General features: G+C 45.2%; 1 protein-coding gene across 1 annotated transcript in view; it reads left to right on the top strand.

Moving 5' to 3' along the window:
* The window catches only part of LOC135051040 (colipase-like), an 89,713-nt gene that overhangs the window by 31,368 nt on the left and 34,995 nt on the right, over positions 1–23,350 (top strand). Inside the window, exon 2 of the mRNA XM_063957231.1 lies at positions 9,896–10,018. Within this exon, the coding sequence (XP_063813301.1) occupies positions 9,896–10,018 (123 nt within the window). The remainder of the gene's footprint in view (positions 1–9,895; positions 10,019–23,350) is intronic.

Raw genomic sequence — 23,350 nt, forward strand, 5'->3', positions numbered from 1 at the left:
CTGTAGTGGGAACACACGGTGTTAGAGAATTGAACCAATGCTTATTGCAACTGAAATGTCTAGTGGCCCCCGAGTCCATGTACCAGCAATCCTTCCTGTGACTGCTACATTCAATGCTGACTCGTCTGGCTTGTCACGCTGCTTCTGCGCACCACTGGAATTTCTCATCTTGCAATCTGAAGCTTTATGTCCTATCTTGTGACATACAAAATACATAAATTTGTGCTTTTTGGACTTTGTGCCCTTTTGTGATCAAGGCAGAACCCTCAGCTATGGTCTCGACGGGAATACGTTCTTGGAACTGCAGCAACTTGGTTCTTACAATCTCTGTTGTCAGTTTAGTGTCATTTGACTAACGCAACCACCGAAAAAATAAAATTCTGGCATCAGATTCTGTAACATAGCCATTGCGACTTCTTCCTCATCCACCTGTGCCTCCACAGATGCCAACTGCTGAGCTATCGACAATAATTTATCAATGTAATCGTTCAAGTCTTTGCAGGCACTCAGTTTCGTTTCATATAGCATGCATCTTAAACTTATCCTTCTCATTAGACCTTTATCTTCAAATGCATTTTGCAGGGCTGTCCACGTGTCCCTAGCTGACACTTTCCCACTGACTATTGAATAGACATGCTGCTCCACAGCTAAACTTATCGTCCCGGGTCTATAGTAACCTTCCACAACTTTTCCCACTTAAGCTGCATCTTCATGGCAAACTTCCATGTAGCATAGTTCTCTGAACCTTTCAGCTTAGCAAAGCTCATTCTGTGTCCTGTATTATACATCCATTCTGCACTTGTATAAAATGTCACTTTAAACTGTGTCACTGTGATTATACAACAGCACTTAGAGAGTTAATCTTCAAGTACACACGGGTCTGGGTGCAGGACTGGGCCCATAACCTGTTGGCAGAGTGTACTGGGCTATCTGGTGCAGTGACGTCAGTCCACATAGTTTGTGACTTAAACAGTAATGAAGGTTTATTTAGTGTACACAGGTGACTCATATGTAACACTGATAGCGGTAATCAGGACCCCATATATCACACAAGGTAACAGCATTAGGTAGTGGTACTTATCAGGAGATGTCTGTGGTGGTGAAGCATGGGGGACTACACAGCCGTACAGTCTGACTCCCACTGTAGAGAAGATGATGCATGCACTGGAACACTGAGTCTCTGTAGCTGAGATCTGCTCCCAGTCTCAGCTCTGCACTCTTGTACACCAGGTCCCTCAGTCTGTGTGTGTCACAGGGCGGGATGTACTAAAGGGAAAATGCAATAAAAACCCCATTTACGGGGATTTTATTGCATTTTCGTATGTACTATCACTCAACCGACGCGTTTTCACCCATGAGGATATCGCCATCTCTGGATGGTGATACCCTATAGGAGCCTATGGGCTTCTTTTCACCAGCCGCCACCTCCGCCGCCCCCCCCCCCCCCGCCGCCCCCCGCGGCAGACGCCAACCCTTGTCCTCCCCCGGCATACCTTCCTCCAGGAAGCCTTGATCCGGAAGGTAATCTCCTCCCCCTAGCAATGCAGCCGGTGGTCCTTCCAGCTGCATGGGGGAGGAGGAGGTGTCGGTGACAGCCTGCTGCCTGCTTCCCAGCAGGGGAGCAGGTAAAGAGCCCAGGGAGGTGATGGAGTCCCCACGCACACCACCTCACAGGTATCGTGGGGGGCCTCTGTCACGCACTGCGATATTGATCATATATGTTAGTACATATGCAATCAACATCGCTGCGATAGGCGGCCATGTATGTTGATACATCTCGCCCACACTCTCCTCACTCTCTCACTGAGATGGAGGAACAGGAGCTACATCATATGACTCTGCCTCCAAGTGACTCCTGGCACTAGAGGTCTAACACTAGGGAATACACCCATAGACTGATACACAGAAGCAGACAGGTATAGAGTGCACCATATTCTAACAAATCCGCCACTGATGGGAATGGTCAATTTACAAAGGTTTGCTTTTTGCCACTTCTGTTAAACAATATTATTACCCCCAATACTATCTTCTTGCCTCCCCCCCTCCCCCACCCAGCTAGGGTTCATGCTTAATAACGGTGATGCTAATGTGCCCTTGCTGGACAATACTGGACTTTTGTTTTACAGTAACTACTGTATTTGAAATTACATGAAAACAACTAGTTATCTCTTGGTTTACACCTGCAGCATTCACATAGACATGTTTACTTAAACAACCTAGCCTGTTTGATTGGATTGGTTTAAAGCTACTCACATGCTCTACATGATAAGTTATATTTGGTTATATTTGTGAAACTTGGAGTAGAACTTGATGCAGTTCGGCTCATCCCCGTAGCAATGGCATATTATAGGAATAAGATGATGTGGATGTTGGTTACTCTGCTACTCTCTGTTGCGATAGTACAGTCTGGACTTATCTTTAATCTGGTAAGGTGAACTTTGCAGTAGATATTAATATTTAAAGACTGTATATATAAAATGAACATACACAAATAGTTTTAGAGTTATTCAATTTGAAGAGATATCTACTTCATTAGGCTAAATGCAGACCGCATTTGTATTTAAATAATAAAAATATTAAATAATAATTTTCCAGTATTTGCAATAGAGACTGAGGTCTGACTCTTAGCTTTTTGGAATTTGGCCCTTTTTTTTGCAAACACGACTTGGCTTCCATTAGCTATCATTATCTTTGCATTGCTGCATTCTTTGTTGGAGAGGGATCCCAAAGACCGCGCATACGCATACTGCAGGAACTGCTTGCTGGCAACTTTAAGAGAATTGATAATAGCAGTGAAAGCATATTCCAAATTGCCAGAATATACAGTGATATGGAATATTAGTATTCTAGGACTCATTGATAATCTTTATAAATTGCCATTATTCTTATACCTGAAGAATTATGGGTTTGTAAAATATGACCAATTATGGAACATAGGGTTACATGTATTATGCTTTGTTATTTGGGGAGAAGTGGTATCAGTGCAGGTTATGCGCACTGATACCGCTTTCCCACATGTAAGACTGCGGTGGGGTGTGTCCAGTGACAGGGGCGCTATGCTGACCATTTAGACAGCTGCAGCTTTCATTGCTCGGTGCACAGCACTGTCCCCGGCTGTCGGCTCCGACAGCCAGGGACTGCATATACATTACGTAAAACTATAACCTTTTTTATTTATTTTTATAACAAATGCCATAGGGGGAGCTGGGGGATTACTGACTGGTGCATGTGCAGACAATATGCAACACCGGTCAGTGGGAGCAGAGACAGCTGAAAGAGGGAGAGTGTACTACGACGCACAGGTACTTTAACATTCTCCCTCCTCAGCAAACATGTTTTTAGTACATGCTAGGGTTATGTGGACCCGCATCATCGCGAACCAAAGGTGAAGCAGGTCCTTACATATAATTGGTGAAACATGTACTGTATTTCAAAAATCTACCCCCTAGTTCTAAAATAGATTTGAATTTTGCTACAGAAATGTATCATTGTTATTATTAATTATAAGGTGTTACAAGGGTTCTGTAGCACCATACAAGGTAAACGGACAAGATGCATAAGTACAGGCTAATACAGACAGTATATAAATTCACATAGTAAAAGAGAGCTGCTGCACCATACAAACATTGGAATTATAATACATTTAATACATCATAGCTGAGGTTTTTGGTATAAAATTAGCCAATATTATGAACCTGCCCACCATTCGTAAAGGTTGACCTCATCGGGCAGGTCCCTTATATTATAGCGAAAGATGTGTGAAAACGTTACATAAATAAAAAACAAATATGTAACGTTTTCACACATCTTTCACTTTTGTGTCAGTGTTTTTTCCATTTCGTTCTTTTTGTTAACAACGTATTGATCTACCATAAAACTTTATAAATAGGCTCCCACATGCAAAACGATAGGGAATTATACCACTAACAACCACTTGCAATGCTTACCCCTCATTAATGCTGGATTCAAAGCATTCTTTCTGTGCCCGATATTTCTGGTTGGAGCAAAAATCTGGTAACGTATGACAATCAACTATTTATTTATTTATTATCAGTTTCTTATATAGCGCAACAAATTCCGTTGTGCTTTATAATTGGACACAATGATAACAAAACTGGGTAATAACAATCAGTCATAGAGGTAGGAAGGCCCTTCTCGCAAGCTTACAGTCTATAAGGAATTAGGCATTGATACATCGTGCATGGGAGCGAGTAATGAGTGTGGATGAGAGACGTAGAGATTTGAAGAGCGGAGAGGTCAGGTTGGGAGATATTTTGAGATAAGTGAAGAGATGTACATTGGTGTAGTTTGGTTAATGGCCTTGTGTGTGAGCAAAAGTATTTTATATTGAACACGGTAGAACACAGCTAACCAATGGAGGGACTGACAGAGTGGATCAGCTACGCAGCTGCATTCAGAATGGATTGTAGTGGTGAGAGTCTCGTTTTGGGAAGACCAGTTAGGAGACTATTGTAATAATCAATGCTGGAGATAATGAGAGCATGGATCTAATTGTAAAGCGCAACAGAATATGCTGTTAATAACTAAATAATGGATAGGAGTTTTTGCAGAGTCTTGTGTAAGGTATGGTTGTATTTTGGATATGTTTTTTTAAGGCATTTGCTCCCAAAAGCCAGAAAAATTGGCAAAAATGGTCTTCCGGATAAATTGGTTAAGTCAAATGGATTTAGCAAATTTGTCTGAATGTCCATTTTGCCTGTTTTCCAGTGTTTGTGAGCAAATGGTCACTTGTCATTAGCTCCCATATATTACCAGCTTTTAGTTCCAACCAGAAAGTTTGGACAAATAATCTTATAGTAGTTAAACCAAGCTAAAAATGGCTCTTTATCCTTTGATAAATATAACCCTAAAATGTACAGCATGTAACAAGAGTCCCTGAGATATTCATCACAAAAGAAATAATAGTAACACCATCTGTCTCCACACCTCTGCAACTGAACTGTGCTGACACTACTGCAGCCTATATATCGTGACCCACTAACAGTCCAGATTTTAGTGCTATCCATGCTTGATTATAGATGGTTCAGTCAAAACAAATGAGGTACTAATTAAGACACTTGTGCACAGATATGGTTATCCTGAAAACCTGGTTGGTGTGCCATGAGGACCGTGGTTTTTGAACCCTTGCACTAATATTTACATGGGGGAGAAACAAGCAAAGTCCATGCACCTAGGCTATACTGATGTAATGATTGGCCTAAGATTGATGCCTCCAGCAGTTGGAAAAAGGCTATGTTTGAGGTCTAGTGGGTCTAATGAGAATACTGGCCTTCTGCAGGGAAGGGATGGATCTCACCATATGGAATCCTTGAAATGACCCTCAATAGGAAAAAGCTAACTTCACATGAATTTAAGTAAATACTCAGGCCAAGGTCAAAGCATGCTGAAACTATGTAACTGGTCCATGTCAGGGTCACAAGCAATAATCAGGGTCTGAGTCCGGATCTATAGGTCAGACAAAAATAATGCTAAAACAACATATTGCCACAATATGGTTAAGATACTGGCTATCGGGATCCCAGCAGTCTGAATACCGATGCCAGAATACCGACATCCATCAGAATGCCAACGCCGGAATCCTGACAGAGTCAGGAGACCGACACCAGAATCTCAACAGCCGGCATCCTGACTATAAGTATAGCAGGTGGGTTCGGGCCAGGGGGGAAAAGGAGGTTGTGTTTAGGAGCGACCCGGGGAGGGGGGGTTGGGGTTAGACTGTGTGTGTGTGGGGGGGGGGGGGGGGATTTAGGGTTAGGCACCACGGGGGTAGGTTAGGTTTAAGCACTAAGGGGGAGGATTAGGGTTAGGCTGCAGGGAATGGGGGTTAAGTTTAGGTACAGCTGTGTGGAGGTTAGGGTTAGGCTGTGGGAAAGGAGGGTTAGGATTAGGGGGGTAGGGGACAGCGGATAACATACTTACTGTACCTTGCCCCTGTTGGGATTTCAAAGATTTGGATGCTGTAGTCGGTATTGTGACCTCCGGCATCCCGTCCGCCATTCAAACATACCGAACCCATATTGCCTAGTCACCAGAGATAGCCTGAGTTTAAATATCCAAATGCGCCACACTTACACTTCACACACTTCAGGATGCACAGACAATTAATATTTATATAATCACCTATTGTGGGTGTTTACACTTTATATTACTAGCACAGAGCCTGAAATGCAAATAATGAGCAGGTTTGTTATATTGTAGCTACAATAATATTGATTGTAGTGAGAAGAGTCTGCTTAGTCTTCAATTCCTAGGTTACAGGCTCAGGAAAACACAAGGGTTCTTTCTTTCTTGTCTCCAAGTTTTTGACTATTCAGTAGTGCCTTACTGTAACCCAGGTGTACCACCAACTAATTATTACCGGCAATTCCAGCGTTTGGAACACTTTAAGTTGTTTTTTTAGAATATATTGATAATTCATACTATACCCATTTAAGTTTTTTTGTGCAGACACACAACTATATTACTATAGAAATATGCATACACTCTAGTACATTTCTGGCTTATCTAGATCAATATTTTACACAAATAAATAACAAGTCATCTATAATATATCCTTATATTTGTACGGCAGTGATGGACTAGTTATATTAACTATAATGCTTGCCTATGCACCATAACCCTGAATATCTTTATCCAATAGGAATTTATCTAACCCATTCTTAAAGGTGTTGACTGAGTCCGCTGTTACTACTCTCTCAGGCAGGGAATTCCAAACACGTAGTATGTAGGTGTAATTTTTGGTCTTGCCCCCACAGTGCATTACATTACACTTGTCTGTGTTGAATCTCATTCTCCATTTTGCTGCCCATGCTTCCAGTTTAGTTAAGTCGTTCTGAAGAGACTCAGCATCCCCCTCCGTATTTATAAACTTACACAATTTGGTATCGCCTGCGAAAATTGACACCATGCTTTCTAGACCTACTGTTAGGTCGTTGATGAAAATGTTGAACAAAAGTGGTCCAAGTACAGACCCTTGTGGCACACCACTTAGTACTTTAGTCCAATTTGAAAATGATCCATTGACCACAATGCGCTGCTCCCTATTATCTAACCAATTACTGACCCAAGTGCATATTGTGCTCCCTAGCCCTATTTCTTGTAGCTTATAGATAAGACGCATGTGTGGTACAGTGTCAAAAGCTTTGGAAAAGTCTAAAAAGATTACATCCACCTCCTTACCCTGATCGAGGTTCGCACTTATTGTTTCATAAAAGCCAAGTAAGTTGGTTTGACATGATCTGTCCTTCACAAATCCATGTTGGTTCCTTTTAATGACCTTATTTGCTTCAAGGAACTTTTGAATACTGTCCCTTAGAATACCTTCCAATACTTTCCCCACAATAGATGTAAGACTAACTGGTCTATAATTACCTGGTTCAGCTTTGATTCCCTTTTTGAATATCGGCACTACCTCCGCTATATGCCAGTCTTTGGGAACCATACCCGATTTAACCGAATCCATGAAGATCGAAAATAGAGGTCTTGCTAGTTCAGCGTGCAACTCCATAAGAACTCTCGGGTGAATTCCATCTGGACCAGGTGACTTATTAATCTTTAACTTTTTTAATCGGTCACAGACTACCTCCTCACATAAATAAGCATTTAGCAGTGGGACATTAACTCTGCAATCACCCCTACCCCACAAGCTCGCTGCCTAGGTGTCATTCTTGACTCTGAACTGTCCTTTGTTACCCACATTCAATCTGTCTCAAGATCCTGTTACATACATCTAAGAAACATATCCAAAATACGTCCTTATCTTACACAAGACACAGCAAAAACTCTAATCCATGCTCTCATTATCTCCCGCATTGATTATTGTAATAGTCTCCTGACCGGTCTTCCCAAACATAAGCTCTCACCACTACAATCCATTTTGAATGCAGCTGCGAGGCTAATCTTCCTTGCCAGACGTTCATCGTCTGCAGATCCGCTCTGTCAGTCCCTCCATTGGTTACCGGTATTCTACCGTATTAAATATAAAATACTTTTACTCACATACAAGGCTATTAACCAAACTGCACCAACATACATCTCTTCACTCATCTCAAAATATCTCCCTACCCGACCTCTCCGCTCTGCACAAGACCTACGTCTCTCATCCACACGCATTACTTGTTCACACTCAAAATTACAGGACTTTATCCGGGCTTCACCCACTCTGTGGAATGCCCTCCCACGCACAGTAAGACTCGCCTCTAGTCTCCAAACCTTTAAATGTTCCCTGAAAACTCACCTCTTCAGACAAGCCTATCAAATTCCAGACCCACCCACATAACCTTCAGTGCTTCCCTATCTAATTACATCCTCTGTAGAGTATTCATAACATCACATATCTTGTCTTTCTTTAGTCTCACACCCTCCTGACACTTGGATAACTTTGTGGGGTATCATCATACAACCCATTAAGAACCTAGCAATCTGGTGGACCATTATGCAATAGGTAGCATCAATCCTTGTGTATCTATGCCTATTTCCCTATAGATTGTAAGCTTGCGAGCAGGGCCTTCCTACCTCTGTCTGTCTGTTTTTACCCAGTTTTGTTCTATTACTGTTGTTCTAATTGTAAAGCGCAACGGAATATGCTGCGCTATATAAGAAACTGTTAATAAATAAATAAATAAATAAATAAATCTTTGTTGAGATTTTGTGTTAGACCCGGCATTTGGTCCTCTTTGGTAAATACCATTGAAAAAAACTTGTTTAGTTTGTTTGCTATGTCATTATAATTTTTGATTAAGACTCCCCTCTTGTCCTTTAAAGGGCCTATACTCTCCTTCTTTAGTCTCTTGCTGTTGATATACTTAACATTTTTTGGGGGATTCGCTTTGCTTTCCTTTACTACTACAACTGCAGTATTCCACTGTAAATTCCCAGTCCAGTGAAACACATACACAAAAGAAAACCTGACAATCACTATGCACCACTTTTTAGTTTACACTTATTTTTATGTAAACTTTGAAAGCTTCTTATGCCAAATATATTACTATACGCCGCCAGCCACATATGCCAAACATGCAATAAATAGCAAATTTAACTCCTCACGGCAGCACTCCAACCTAAGCCAAGCTTACATCCTATCTGCTCAGTTGTTCCATCAAATTACAATGAGAAAAGTTTGGACTCATTTACAAACCTAGGGCCCAGGCTACTGTTCCAAATACCAATATCGGGGATACTGCACTATAGATTATTTCCACATATGGAGGCTGATGGTGCTGCTTCCATGTTTGTGTCTTTTGCCAGTGTTACGTGTGCAGATTAATGCTGATACTGCTACAAGCCCTTCCCTTGCACACATCTTTGTGTCTGCAAGTGCAAGATCTAAGACTCCCATTTTGAGCATCTCTAGACACTGTAACACTGCTTGGTGGATCTTTAGACACAGCCTTTGGTCACAAAATCAAAACATGCACCAGTCCCATGCTAAATGTAGAATCTCTGTTTGGGTACAGCCTCCATTATTGTATGTGGAATTAACCATGTGAGCTCACAACAATTTCAGTGGTACACCTGCAACACTTACATAACACACCCATAATATGATCCATCTTCATGTGTTTGAATAGCCACCTCCTAATCGCTGTCTGGGAACACACATTATATCTCAAGACACTTCGGATACAGTGCATCTCAGTCGCAACTGCGCTTCTGCACAGCGTACATACTATGGAATGCAAGTGCTTTGTGACCTTTGGTGATTTAGTTGCATGCACACTTAAAAACACTGACCATTTCCACAAATGCATGCGACTCAGAATCAAGTCCTTGATTTTCATTCTTTCATTTTATAAACTCTCTTACATCTTCTGGCTTTATGTAACTATTTGTAATAAAAGCAAAGTGCTTATAGTTTTCTCTGTTTTAATTTTAGGATACTGGAGAATTATGTGTTCAAAGTGCTCAGTGCAAGAGCAGCTGTTGCCACAGGGACAGTGGTGTGAGCCTTGCACGATGTGCCCCCAAAGCACCTGACAACCAAAAATGTTCACCTTTGGTGAGTATTTGAAAAGAATGATGCCCATTGTTGGTCTTCAGGTTGGACTAATTAGTATTGGTATCAGGGGCGTAAGTTCCTCACACTCACTGCCTCATATGCACACACATAACCACAGCCCTGGGCCACACACAGTAGCGAGTTCCCTGCATGGGATGCCTCCTGCTCAGACGCCCCTGGAGACCTGAACCCCCCCAATTCCCTCTTACCAATGGCCAAACACCACACAGTGAGGAGCTCCATGGCCGCGGGCTGCAGCACCTCTCCCAGTGTTGAGAGCGCCGGACGCTGATTCCCACATTCACTGCCAGCCGCTGCCCCTATTGCTGCCAGCCCTGTCAGTGTCACCAGGCTACAGGAGGATACAGCGCAGGACCGCAGCGCTCCCGGAGCTCACGTGAAGTACAGCAGAGGGGAAAAGAGGGGGAGGTTGGTTTGCCCTGCGTGCAGGAGCCAGGGTGTAAGGGGCGGGCGCTCTGCTGCTCAACACTGCAAGGTAAACCCCGCCTCCCCAGACATGGACTTGAGAGCTGCAGTGATTATCATTGCAAACAGGATTGGTATTCTGTTTTCACATACAGGGACATCCTACCCTCCAACATTTTAAACATAAAAACTGGTACAAATTAGGAAAGGGGCGAGGCCATGGGTAAAGGGGCGTTGTCATGCCCCTTTTCTTATACCTTCAATGGAAGTTTGGAGAGCCAAAAATCGGTACAGACCATAAAAAAAAAGGAACTGTACCTGCCAAAAAAGGTACAGTTGGAAGGTATGGGACATAATAACTATATGGAGAGAAGGTATGCTATAGAATGATGTAGAGATGATAGATATTATATACACTACATAGCTAAAACATGTAAACACCCAAACATCACAGGAACAGGGCCGGATTAACAATGGGGCTGATGGAGCTGCAGCTCCAGGCCCACCCTCTAAAATAGGCCCACAGGATCAGAGATCTCTGTGCTGCAGTAGACAGGAAATAAACTTTCCTTCTACTGCAGCCTCCTAGGCGGGCATCGCCCCCCTCCTCCCTCCACATCCTAGACCCCCTTCCAGCGACCGCGACGCTGGTGAAATAAATGGCGCTGCTGAAAGACAGTATAAGGCTTTCCCATCCTTCCCCCGCACTGCAAAATACAACTGCTGGAACTGTGTGTGCTTCCTGGTGGCTGGTCCTTCCCCCAGGGCCCAGCCACCAATGACGTGCTGTGAGGAGGCCTCTCTTTCCCCTGTCCTGTGCTGCAGCTGCACAGTCAGGAGAGGCACTAAGCTAAAGACAGATACATTGCATTAGTGGCGATATGTACGTAACTGGAGAGGGGGGAGGGTGTATAAAAGCAATCTGTGGGTGGGGTAGTGGCTTATTAAAGTTATGGAAGTGTATAAATGTTATCCTGTGTTGTGTATTATTGATTGTGGGGTGCATTATTGGGTGGGGGTGTATAAATGTTATCTGTACGGTATATTATGTGGGGTGCATTATTGTGGGGGGGTGTATAAATGTGAAGAGGGTTGAGGTGTATTAAATGGGGAGGGCGCTTTTTTATATGATTTGAAGGATGTGGGTTGTATTATTATGTGGGATGGGGGTGTATTAATGTTATCTGCGGGTTGATGTGTTTAAATGTTATCTGAAGGGGTGTAGTATGGTGTGCCGGTGGCCGGGCTCCCGGCGACCAGCATACCGGCGCCGGGAGCCCGACCGCCGGCATACCGACACTGTGGTGAGCGCAAAGGAGCCCCTTGCGGGCACGGTGGCACGCTACGCGCGCCACTCTATTTTATTCTCCCTCCAGGGGGGTCGTGGACCCCCACGAGGGAGAATAGATGTCGGTATGCCGGGTGACATTCGGCATACCGGCATACTGGAGACCACCCATCTGAAGGGTGCATCATTATGAGGCATGTGGTGTATTTAAGTTTTGGTGTGTATATTAATGATATCTTGGAGGAAAAGGGGTATTTTGCAGTAGTACTACATATGCTATCCTGGAGTTTGGGATGCCGCAATCAAAATATCGGCTGCTGCATCCCGGCGCTGGGAATCCCAACACCTTTGGGAAAAGGTACCTATCCCTAACCCTCTCTCCTCGAAGCCTAAACCTAACCATCCTCCCCCACACCCTAACCCTAACTCTCCCCGGGGGTGCCTAACCTCAACACCCCATCCTCCTATTGCAGCCTAACCCTAACCCTCCCACCCCTGTAGCCTAACCCTAGCGGTGGCACTGCAAAATTTTGTTAAGAGGGTGCTAGCTGTTCAAACATCAAAAAAGTGCCATCCGGCCACAACAGCACCCGGACTCCAAAATACAGCCCAGGGCAGGGCACTGATATCTTGGTAGTGCCAGGATCCCCTATGCAGCAGCTCCTTGAAGGTCCCCCAGACTGAGGTGAGGTATCAGACTGACGTGGCATACTAAGGCACTGTTAAATACAGTATATATATATATATATATATATATACACCTGATGTTTCCTGATACATGCATTTGTTGACATGTGCATTATTGTGGCTGCATCCACACTATTTGGGACCATTGAACAGTTTATTGGATGCCTTGTCCCGTTTCTTTGGCCAGTAGTTGGCAGTTTTGCTGATGGGTCTATATGAATTATTTACCCAGCAGATAAGAAGTTGTCTTCTATTGTTACATGTGAACTGCTAATCCGATGTACCACCTGTCTTGGGAAAGGTCTGTTATCAGACCGAAACGTCGACATTAAAACTTGGTGGTCAAGACACGTCTATGGCTGATTGATTTTGTTATAGCGAGAGTGCACCTTCCATATCATGGAACTTTTGTATATATATACTTGGATGTCCAGCACTCCCTTTAAGCAAAAATACAGACTCGGTGCCCTCCGTGGAGATGGAACAGCACAGTAGCAAATAAGCGTCTGCACTCCTGGGTCTTTTAGTGAAGCAAATAGTGTATTTCAAAATATCACATCAAATTCCAACGTTTCGAAGGCCGAAGCTCCTTTGTCAAGGCGTGATAAGATCACACCCCCACCATGATGGTCATACCCCCTGCAGCGGCACACAATAGGCCCTTAATAAATTTCAGCTCCAGGCCCATCAGGACCTTAATCTGGCACTGCACAGGAATATGTGTTTTTTGAACATCTCATTGCAAACCATGGGCATTAATAAGGAGTTGGACATCCTTTGTTGCTACGATAGCCTCCATTCTTCTAGTGTACATTGGTTTTCAATCCATTTAGTCACAATATAATTAATGAGGTAGGGCACTGGTGTTGGGCAGTAAGGCCCGGCTTGCACTCGGCGTCTAATTCATCTTAAGGTATTCAATAGGGTTGAAGTCAGGGCTCTGTGCAGGGCAGTCAAATTACTCCACACCAAACTTGACACAATGGGGGTAATTCTGAGTTGATCGCAGCAGGACATTTTTTAGCAGTTGGGCAAAACCATGTGCACTGCAGGGGAGGCAGATATCTAAATTGCAGTGTAAAAATAAAGCAGCCAGTATTTACCCTGCACAGAAACAAAATAACCCACCCAAATCTAACTCTCTCTGCAAATGTTATATCTGCCCCCCCCCCCCCTGCAGTGCACATGGTTTTGCCCAACTGCTAAAAAATTTCCTGCTGCGATCAACTTGGAATTACCCCCAATATATTTTAATGGTTCTCACTTCGGTCCTAAATTAATTTAGCTGTGGATGGAGGTGCAACGCATGCCGCAAAGTATCGATGTTCGGTACAGGTATGTGACATTGTGTTAGGCGCCGGGGTCCGCTCGTCGGTGCGGCCCGGCGCCTAGCAACCAGGGACGCCGTGCGCGTACAGCCGCCGGCTCCCTGGCAACGCTAGACGCCGGGCGCACGGAGCCGCTCTGACCCTAGCAACGGGGACGCCACGTTCGGGCCGCGTTCCCCGTTGCTGGGTCTGTTCTAATTGTATCATGATGTGCTGATTGTATCATGGTGTGCTGGCCGTGCAGCATGCAAGCTGCACGGCATTAATTGTGATGACCCAGTTTGGCTCCTGATTGGGGAGCTCACACTTATAAGCACCCTTTGGACTTCTCACAGACGCCGGTGATAGCTTCCTGTTTGCCTTTGTCAGTTGCAGAGAGTTTCCAGTCCTGCTCAATCCGGTTGTTCCTGTCCTCAGTGGTCCTGTACTCGGATATTTGTCATCTATTCCTGGAGTCTGACCGAGCACCTTTAACATCCTGTGGTGTTCGTGAGTCGCGGCGCAGCCGTGTGTTGCGGCTTGTCCGCTTACTGTTTATTATTTAGTTTATTTGTGTTCTGGAGCTTTTGCGGAGGATTCCGCTCCCACAGATCCACTCTGGTATCCAGCGGTGCTGGATAGGAGTAACGGATCAGTGGATCTTTGGTTGTCCTTTTCCCTGGCGGCTAGTCCGCACATACCTTGGTTTAAGTTAGTTAGCTTGTAACCCCTGGCCTGGTTGCTTAGTCAGAGGGCCCCTTGTTATCACCCTGTCTCGGATTTCCCTTTGTCTCCCATTAAGACCTGAGGGGGCATCGGGGTTGGGCAGACATAATCCGCCCTTCGAACGCGGCTGCCATGGGCTCAAGCAACCATAGTCTCGCAGGGGATTTCTGATAACACGGGCGAGACAACGGAGTTAGGGCGCCAGGGGTTACTAGGCTCTCCTGCTCCCACAACCAGCAAATCTTCCCAGTACTCAGACCTCTGCCATTAGATCTCCTCTGGTCTGGAGTACGGGAATCATAACATTATCACCGGCCAGACAAAAAAGAAAATTAAAATTAACAGGAGTTGATTTTTTTTTACTTATTCAGTTGGGAGATTTTTGTCGGCCTCATGAATCCCACCGGTGTTGGGCCAAATCCTGGCCAGCTTCTAGTTAGTCAGATTCAAGAACTTACTCAGATGGTTCAGGATCTGTCCCTCCGGGTGAGGTCACAGGAAGATCTGTTACGGACTTCCCCGAGGGTCATTCCTGAACCAAAGATGCATCTGCCTGACCGTTTTTCTGGGGATAGAAAACAGTTTTTTAATTTTAAAGAGTCTTGTAAACTTTATTTTCGTTTAAGACCAGTCTCCTCAGGTACGGAGGCTCAGCGGGTTGGAATTATTATTTCTCTGCTTCAGGGGGATCCTCAGACCTGGGCTTTTGGTTTAAAGACAGACGATCCAGCCTTATTGTCTGTAGACGCCTTTTTAAAATCGTTAGGGCTACTGTATGACGACCCTGATAGAGAGGCGTCCGCTGAGAGTCAGTTGCGTGCTCTCAGACAGGGTAGGAATCCCGCAGAGATTTATTGTACGGAGTTTCGCCGTTGGTCGAACGACTGTGGATGGAATGACCCAGCCCTGCGCAGTCAGTTTCGCCTCGGCTTATCTGAATCTATTAAAGACAGTCTCCTTCAGTATCCCGCTCCTGAGACTCTCGATAAACTCATGGAGCTCTCTATTAAGATAGATCGTCGGCTCAGAGAGCGGAGGGCTGAAAAAGGAGCGTCTGTCGGGTCTACTCCTTGTGTTTTTTCCATCCCTGTGGACATGGAGGAGCCTATGCAGATAGGTCTCTCCAAATTGTCTCCTGAAGAAAGAACCAGGAGGCAAAATTCTGGTCTTTGTTTATACTGTGGAGGTAAGGGACATTTTGCCCGTAGTTGTCCGAACAAGTCGGGAAACTTCCTGACCAAGTGAGTTGTGAGGGGGTTCACTTTGGTCTGCAGCTTATCTCCTCAAATAATTCACTGTTAGTTCCTGCTAAAGTTTCCTTTGGCAGCCTCTGTTCCTCGGTCTCTGCTTTTGTGGACAGTGGAGCTGCAGGGAACTTTATGGATTTAACATGGGCCAAGGCCTTAGGTATTCCTCAGTTAACCTTGGGTAGGTGTGTCACCATGCATGGTTTAGATGGGAGTCCCTTGTCCAATGGGGTTATTTCTCTCTGTACACCTCCTGTTTTACTTTCGGTAGGAGCTCTACATTCTGAAAAGATTGAGTTTTTCCTTACCCATTGTCCAGCAGTTCCTGTGGTTCTGGGTCACCCTTGGCTGGCCTTTCATAATCCCATCATTGATTGGCAGTCGGGGGAGATCTTACAATGGGGTACCATCTGTAATAAAGAATGTATTATGCTTCCTATCCGAGTAGCTGCCGCCGTTCCCGCACCCATTCCTGTGGAATACCAGGATTTTGTTGATGTATTTTCCAAGGGCAATGCGGATATTCTGCCTCCCCATAGGCCTTATGATTGTGCCATTGAGCTAATTCCTGGTGCCACGTTGCCTAAAGGAAGGTTATATGCATTGTCTGGTCCTGAAACTGTGGCCATGAATGAGTATGTGAAAGAAAGCCTTGGGAAAGGATTTATCAGGCCATCCAAATCCCCTTTAAGTGCAGGTTTCTTCTTCGTAGAGAAGAAGGATGGTTCTCTCAGACCCTGCATTGATTTTAGAGCTTTGAATAAAATCTCAGTAAAGAATACTTACCCTCTGCCGCTGATCTCTGTCCTCTTTGATCAGCTACGTTCGGCTGTGATTTTTTCTAAGATTGACCTGAGAGGAGCATATAACCTCATCAGAATCAAGTCAGGGGATGAGTGGAAAACGGCATTCAGTACTCAGTCAGGCCACTATGAGTATCTGGTCATGCCATTTGGCCTGTCTAACGCTCCGGCAGTCTTCCAGGATCTCAATAACGATGTGCTCCGTGAATTTCTTGGAAGGTTCGTTGTAGTCTACTTAGACGATATTTTGATATATTCTGATTCTGTAGAACAACATGTTACCCAGGTGCGTCAAGTTCTAAAAAAATTACGTGAAAATCACCTGTATGCCAAGCTGGAGAAGTGTGAATTTCATGTTACGGAGGTATCCTTTTTAGGGTACATTATTTCCCCTCGGGGATTCTGTATGGAACCAAAGAAGCTCCAAGCCATCCTTAGTTGGGCGCAACCCACCAACTTAAAAGCAATTCAGCGCTTTTTAGGGTTTGCGAACTACTATAGAAGATTTATTCACTCTTTCTCTGACCTAGTTGCTCCCATTGTGGCACTAACTAAGAAGGGAGCAGATCCTACCAATTGGTCACGTGAAGCTGAGTTATCTTTTCAGGCCTTGAAACAAGCCTTTGTCTCAGCCCCTGTCCTCAGACATCCCAACCCAGAATTGCCTTTCATTGTTGAGGTTGATGCCTCGGAGGTTGGAGTGGGGGCTATCCTATCTCAGAAGGATCCGGATTCCCTTGAATTACATCCTTGTGCCTTTATGTCCAGGAAATTCTCATCTGCAGAATCCAACTACGATGTTGGTAACCGGGAATTGCTGGCTATTAAATGGGCTTTCGAGGAGTGGAGACATTGGCTTGAAGGAGCGACTCATACTATTTCAGTTTTGACTGATCACAAAAATCTTCAATACATTGAATCAGCTAAGCGACTGAATGCCCGGCAGGCTCGTTGGGCTTTATTTTTTACTCGTTTCAAATTCATTATCACCTTCAGGCCAGGTTCCAAGAATACTAAGGCAGATGCCCTGTCACGCAGTTTTCTTCCAGTTCAAGACAACAGTCCTGTTACTCCCATACTGCCGTCCTCAACCATTCGGGCAGGCCTCACACAGGATGTATTTACCCAGTTAAAGCTGCTTCAACATCAAGCTCCTAGAAATACTCCTGCTGGTCGTCTTTTTGTCCCTGAGTTTTTGAGAGCAACTGTTTTGACGGAGTTTCATGATAGCAAAGTTGCCGGGCATCCGGGAATCGCTAAGACTTTGGAATTAGTCTCCCGCTCAGTATGGTGGCCTGGTCTTTCCAAAGACATTAAAGAGTTTGTTTTTTCGTGTCAGGTCTGTGCACAGCATAAAGTTCCCCGTTCTTTACCCATCGGTCAACTTATGCCCTTGAATGTTCCTCTTAGGCCATGGTCGCATATCTCTATTGATTTTGTGGTGGACCTCCCTCTGTCAGCCGGATGCCGAGTCATATGGGTGGTAGTGGACCGTTTTAGTAAAATGGCCCATTTCATTGCTCTTCCCCGATTGCCATCTGCCCAGGGATTGGCAGTCTTGTTCCTCCGCCATGTTTTCAGACTCCATGGCTTACCCACTGATATTGTTTCCGATCGGGGTCCACAATTCATTGCACAATTTTGGAAGTCTTTTTGTGCTTCATTAAAGATGAAGTTATCTTTAACGTCCGGCTATCATCCCCAATCCAATGGGCAGACTGAGCGAGTTAATCAATCTCTAAAACAATATTTGCGTTTGTACTCGGCCAAACTCCAAAATGACTGGTCGGAGTTTCTTCCATTGGCGGAGTTTGCTTATAATAATGCCTGTCATTCTTCCACCAATGTGTCTCCATTTTTTGCAGTTTTTGGTTTTCACCCCAGAGCTAATTCATTTTTTCAACATTCCTCTGTCTCCTCACTGGCCCTGACCTCTCATCTTAAACTTATTTGGAGAAAAGTGCACCTGGCTCTCAGAAAAGCGGCATTCCGGGAAAAAAGATTTTCTGACAGGCTCCGGCGGCCGTGCACTTTTAAAGTAGGAGATAAGGTGTGGTTGTCGACTCGCAACATTAAACTTCGACAAACCTCAGCCAGATTGGGTCCTAAATTTATTGGACCATTTCACATTATCAAAAAAGTCAATCCAGTTGCTTTCCGGTTACGTTTACCAAAAACTTTACGGATCGGAAATACCTTCCATTGCTCATTGCTGAAACCATATGTTTCGTCCAGTAGATTTCCTCGTAAAATATCTCAGGGGAGATCACCTATAAATGTACAGGGTCAGCAGGAGTTCTTAGTGGAGAAGGTTCTCGATTCCAAGTTGTCCCGGGGTCGGCTTTATTTTTTGGTACATTGGAGAGGTTATGGGCCAGAGGAAAGGTCTTGGGTCCTGGATGAGGATCTTCATGCCCCGAGGCTCAAAAGGGCATTTTTTCGAGAATTTCCTCAGAAACCTGGCTTTAGGGGTTCCTTGACCCCTCCTCAAGGGGGGGGTACTGTTAGGCGCCGGGGTCCGCTCGTCGGTGCGGCCCGGCGCCTAGCAACCAGGGACGCCGTGCGCGTACAGCCGCCGGCTCCCTGGCAACGCTAGACGCCGGGCGCACGGAGCCGCTCTGACCCTAGCAACGGGGACGCCACGTTCGGGCCGCGTTCCCCGTTGCTGGGTCTGTTCTAATTGTATCATGATGTGCTGATTGTATCATGGTGTGCTGGCCGTGCAGCATGCAAGCTGCACGGCATTAATTGTGATGACCCAGTTTGGCTCCTGATTGGGGAGCTCACACTTATAAGCACCCTTTGGACTTCTCACAGACGCCGGTGATAGCTTCCTGTTTGCCTTTGTCAGTTGCAGAGAGTTTCCAGTCCTGCTCAATCCGGTTGTTCCTGTCCTCAGTGGTCCTGTACTCGGATATTTGTCATCTATTCCTGGAGTCTGACCGAGCACCTTTAACATCCTGTGGTGTTCGTGAGTCGCGGCGCAGCCGTGTGTTGCGGCTTGTCCGCTTACTGTTTATTATTTAGTTTATTTGTGTTCTGGAGCTTTTGCGGAGGATTCCGCTCCCACAGATCCACTCTGGTATCCAGCGGTGCTGGATAGGAGTAACGGATCAGTGGATCTTTGGTTGTCCTTTTCCCTGGCGGCTAGTCCGCACATACCTTGGTTTAAGTTAGTTAGCTTGTAACCCCTGGCCTGGTTGCTTAGTCAGAGGGCCCCTTGTTATCACCCTGTCTCGGATTTCCCTTTGTCTCCCATTAAGACCTGAGGGGGCATCGGGGTTGGGCAGACATAATCCGCCCTTCGAACGCGGCTGCCATGGGCTCAAGCAACCATAGTCTCGCAGGGGATTTCTGATAACACGGGCGAGACAACGGAGTTAGGGCGCCAGGGGTTACTAGGCTCTCCTGCTCCCACAACCAGCAAATCTTCCCAGTACTCAGACCTCTGCCATTAGATCTCCTCTGGTCTGGAGTACGGGAATCATAACACATTGGATACAGATCACCAGCAGATTATCAGTGGTTGACAGTCTGCTGCCAATTGAGGGCGGGGAGGGGCAGCAACAGCCTCCATTTCCCAAATCGGAGGCATGTCGCCACCATTGTGGGGGTGTGAGCAGGCCAGGATCTCCATCAGATATTCACTGGCTTCTTTGTTGGATCTGTGGCAGCCACGTTGGTCATGCAGCCAGCCGAGGGTGTCGCAGATGGTCCGATGCTGCATCCCAGGATGCAGCTTGGATCACTAATGTAATCAGAAGGCACGATGCATCATGCTGCATTAACATTTGTTAACAACATCTGAATCATATACTTTGTGCACAGGGATATGATCATGCTGAAATAGGAATAGGCCTTCACAAACTGGAAAAACATCATTTTCTATAATGTCATTGCATGCTGCAGTATTAAGATTGTACTTGGAAACTAAAGGTCCAAAGTCAAACCATGAAACATAGCCCCAGGCCATTATTCCTCCTTAATCAAACCGTACATTTGACATTGCACATGGTGATCTGAGGCTTGTGTGCTCTTCCATAGAAATCCAATCCATGAAGCTCCCATCAATGATTTTTCTGCTGATCTTGCTTCTAGAGGCAGTTTGGAACTTGGTAGTGAGTTTAGCAAAAGGGGGCAAAGACTTTTCCATTTACAATAACAATATTGTCAGGAATAGTTTCAAACTTACAGTACACAGGAACGACACAGTATCACAACTCATCAGAACTAATTATCTTGAGCTCATTCCATTCAGTGCTAGCTCAGGGGCCATTCAAGCAGAACAACTGATCAGGGGTGCATCCCCATTAAGGGTGCAGTGTGGCCAGCCAGGCAGTATCAACACTGAGATCATCCCCTTAGTTTCCAGTTAGTCCACCTCTTCCCTCCCCAAAGCTCTTCACTGTCTGCCCTTTCCCACCCCAGCCCTTCTAAGCTCGCCTTCTCCCTGTCCAATTCTCCACAGCAAGCCCTTCTTCTCTCCTTACCAGTCTCCACAGTAAGTTGACTTCTCTCTGTCCCATCCCTTCAAAATCTGCCTTCTCTCCATTCCATTCCCCACAGCAAGCCAGCATCTCTATGTCCCATCCCTACTACAGATGTAGCCACGCTCATCATGGCTACCTCTGCCATGTACAGGCACTCCCGGCCTAGCCGTGCAGAGCTGCCTCTTTTGCCATCCCCATTAATGCGAATGGGGTGCGTGGGCATGCAGTTGTGGCAAACGATGAGCATGGCTACATCTGTAAATCTGCCTTCTCTTTATCCCTGTCCCCACAGCAAGCCCGTCTTCTTCATCCCAGTCCCCACCTGGCTTCTCCACCAGAATAACATGTAGCTGTATGTTACGTTTGAGAAGCTGGTCACAAATGCTTCATCTTTAGCTCTTAAACTAGGTACACACTGTGCAATTTTTTCGGTCAAACTGAAAAATAGGCCGGTCTCTCTGCCACTGGAAGGTCCCAATATCTGCGCTAACATTACGCAATTTTTGTTACGTTTCAACTTTTCTGCCACAAAACACTGAATTTTTTATATACCCACCCACAAGGAAGATGAGGTATTCAAGACAAACCAAAGGAAATATGGCCAGATTATCAAGCCCACACACTGAGCCTGATTCATAGCTTATAGATTCACTGCTAATGTTTTTGAATTAAATGATCATTGGTGGTTTTTGCATGTGTCACTGACGCAACGTGCATGTGTGGCGATTGATTTATGATTATGGTTCAATGAGGATTCATTCGCAAGTGATTGACATGGAGCACCCATTTTGTGGGAGGTAACAGAGTGGCGCCAAAAAATGGGGGCATTTCGGGGCCATTTTGGGGGAGTGTATCGGCCTCCAACTGCTATCCTGTACACAGAATACACGTCTCCAGAGCCTGAGTTGCAGCGGGCATTCAACTTGACCATAGACTCACTCAGGGAGTCAATGTTTTCTGGATCTGCTGTGATGCTGCGAATGTGTATGCAGTTGTGGGCCTATGCAAAGGCTCTGGGGGGCTCCTCTATGTAAATCTTGGCAGATGTTACATCTTCTGAGTCGAAAATTGCATTTGCGGCAGCGTTAGTGTACAACTATGAATCAGGCCCACAGCACAATATGGGGACCCTTTGAACAATATTTTCTATTCAGGTCAACCGATTGGATGATTGAAATGAAGTGTTTCTCTCTGGTTTTTACTGTTTTATCAGCATTTAGCTAAAACACTAATGCCTACGCACTGCGTGATTAAACGGGCTGATTACCTGATTATTGGCAAATTGGACTAATAATTGTATGGTGTATACCTAGTTTTACAGGTTGTCAGTAATATGGTTAAGCCAGTCTGTTATTGCTCGCTTTAACCAGGCTTATCTAGATTAATATTTACTATTCTGCCTGTTATTTTAATGACTTTAGCAGTGGCGTGCGGTGGGGTGAGGAAGGTGAGGCAGAGGGGAGATTTCAATTACTGGCAAAAAAGCGTTTGTGAGGTAAAAAGACTTAAATTTAAATTCGCCAACTCTGAGCTAGAGATGAGCGGGTTCGGTTTCTCTGAATCCGAACCCGCACGAACTTCATGTTTTTTTCACGGGTCCGAGCAGACTCGGATCCTCCCGCCTTGCTCGGTTAACCCGAGCGCGCCCGAACGTCATCATGACGCTGTCGGATTCTCGCGAGACTCGGATTCTATATAAGGAGCCGTGCGTCGCCGCCATTTTCACACGTGCATTGAGATTGATAGGGAGAGGACGTGGCTGGCGTCCTCTCCATTTAGATTAGGGTTGAGAGAGAGAGAGAGAGATTGACCTGAGGCTGTGATACTGTAGAAGAGAGTGCAGAGTTTAGTGACTGACGACCACAGTGACCACCAGACAGTGCAGTTGTTTGTTTTATTTAATATATCCGTTCTCTGCCTGAAAAAAACGATACACACAGTGACTCAGTCACATACCATATCTGTGTGCACTGCTCAGCCCAGTGTGCTGCATCAATGTATATATATATCTGACTGTGCTCAGCTCACACAGCTTATAATTGTGGGGGAGACTGGGGAGCACTGCAGTGCCAGTTATAGGTTATAGGAGGAGCCAGGAGTACATAATATTATATTAAAATTAAACAGTGCACACTTTTGCTGCAGGAGTGCCACTGCCAGTGTGACTAGTGACCAGTGACCTGACCACCAGTATATATAATATTAGTAGTATACTATCTCTTTATCAACCAGTCTATATTAGCAGCAGACACAGTACAGTGCGGTAGTTCACGGCTGTGGCTACCTCTGTGTCGGCACTCGGCAGCCCGTCCATAATTGTATATACCACCTAACCGTGGTTTTTTTTTCTTTCTTTAT

Source organism: Pseudophryne corroboree, chromosome 2 (genome assembly GCF_028390025.1).
Source record: "Pseudophryne corroboree isolate aPseCor3 chromosome 2, aPseCor3.hap2, whole genome shotgun sequence".
Classification (NCBI taxonomy): domain Eukaryota; kingdom Metazoa; phylum Chordata; class Amphibia; order Anura; family Myobatrachidae; genus Pseudophryne; species Pseudophryne corroboree.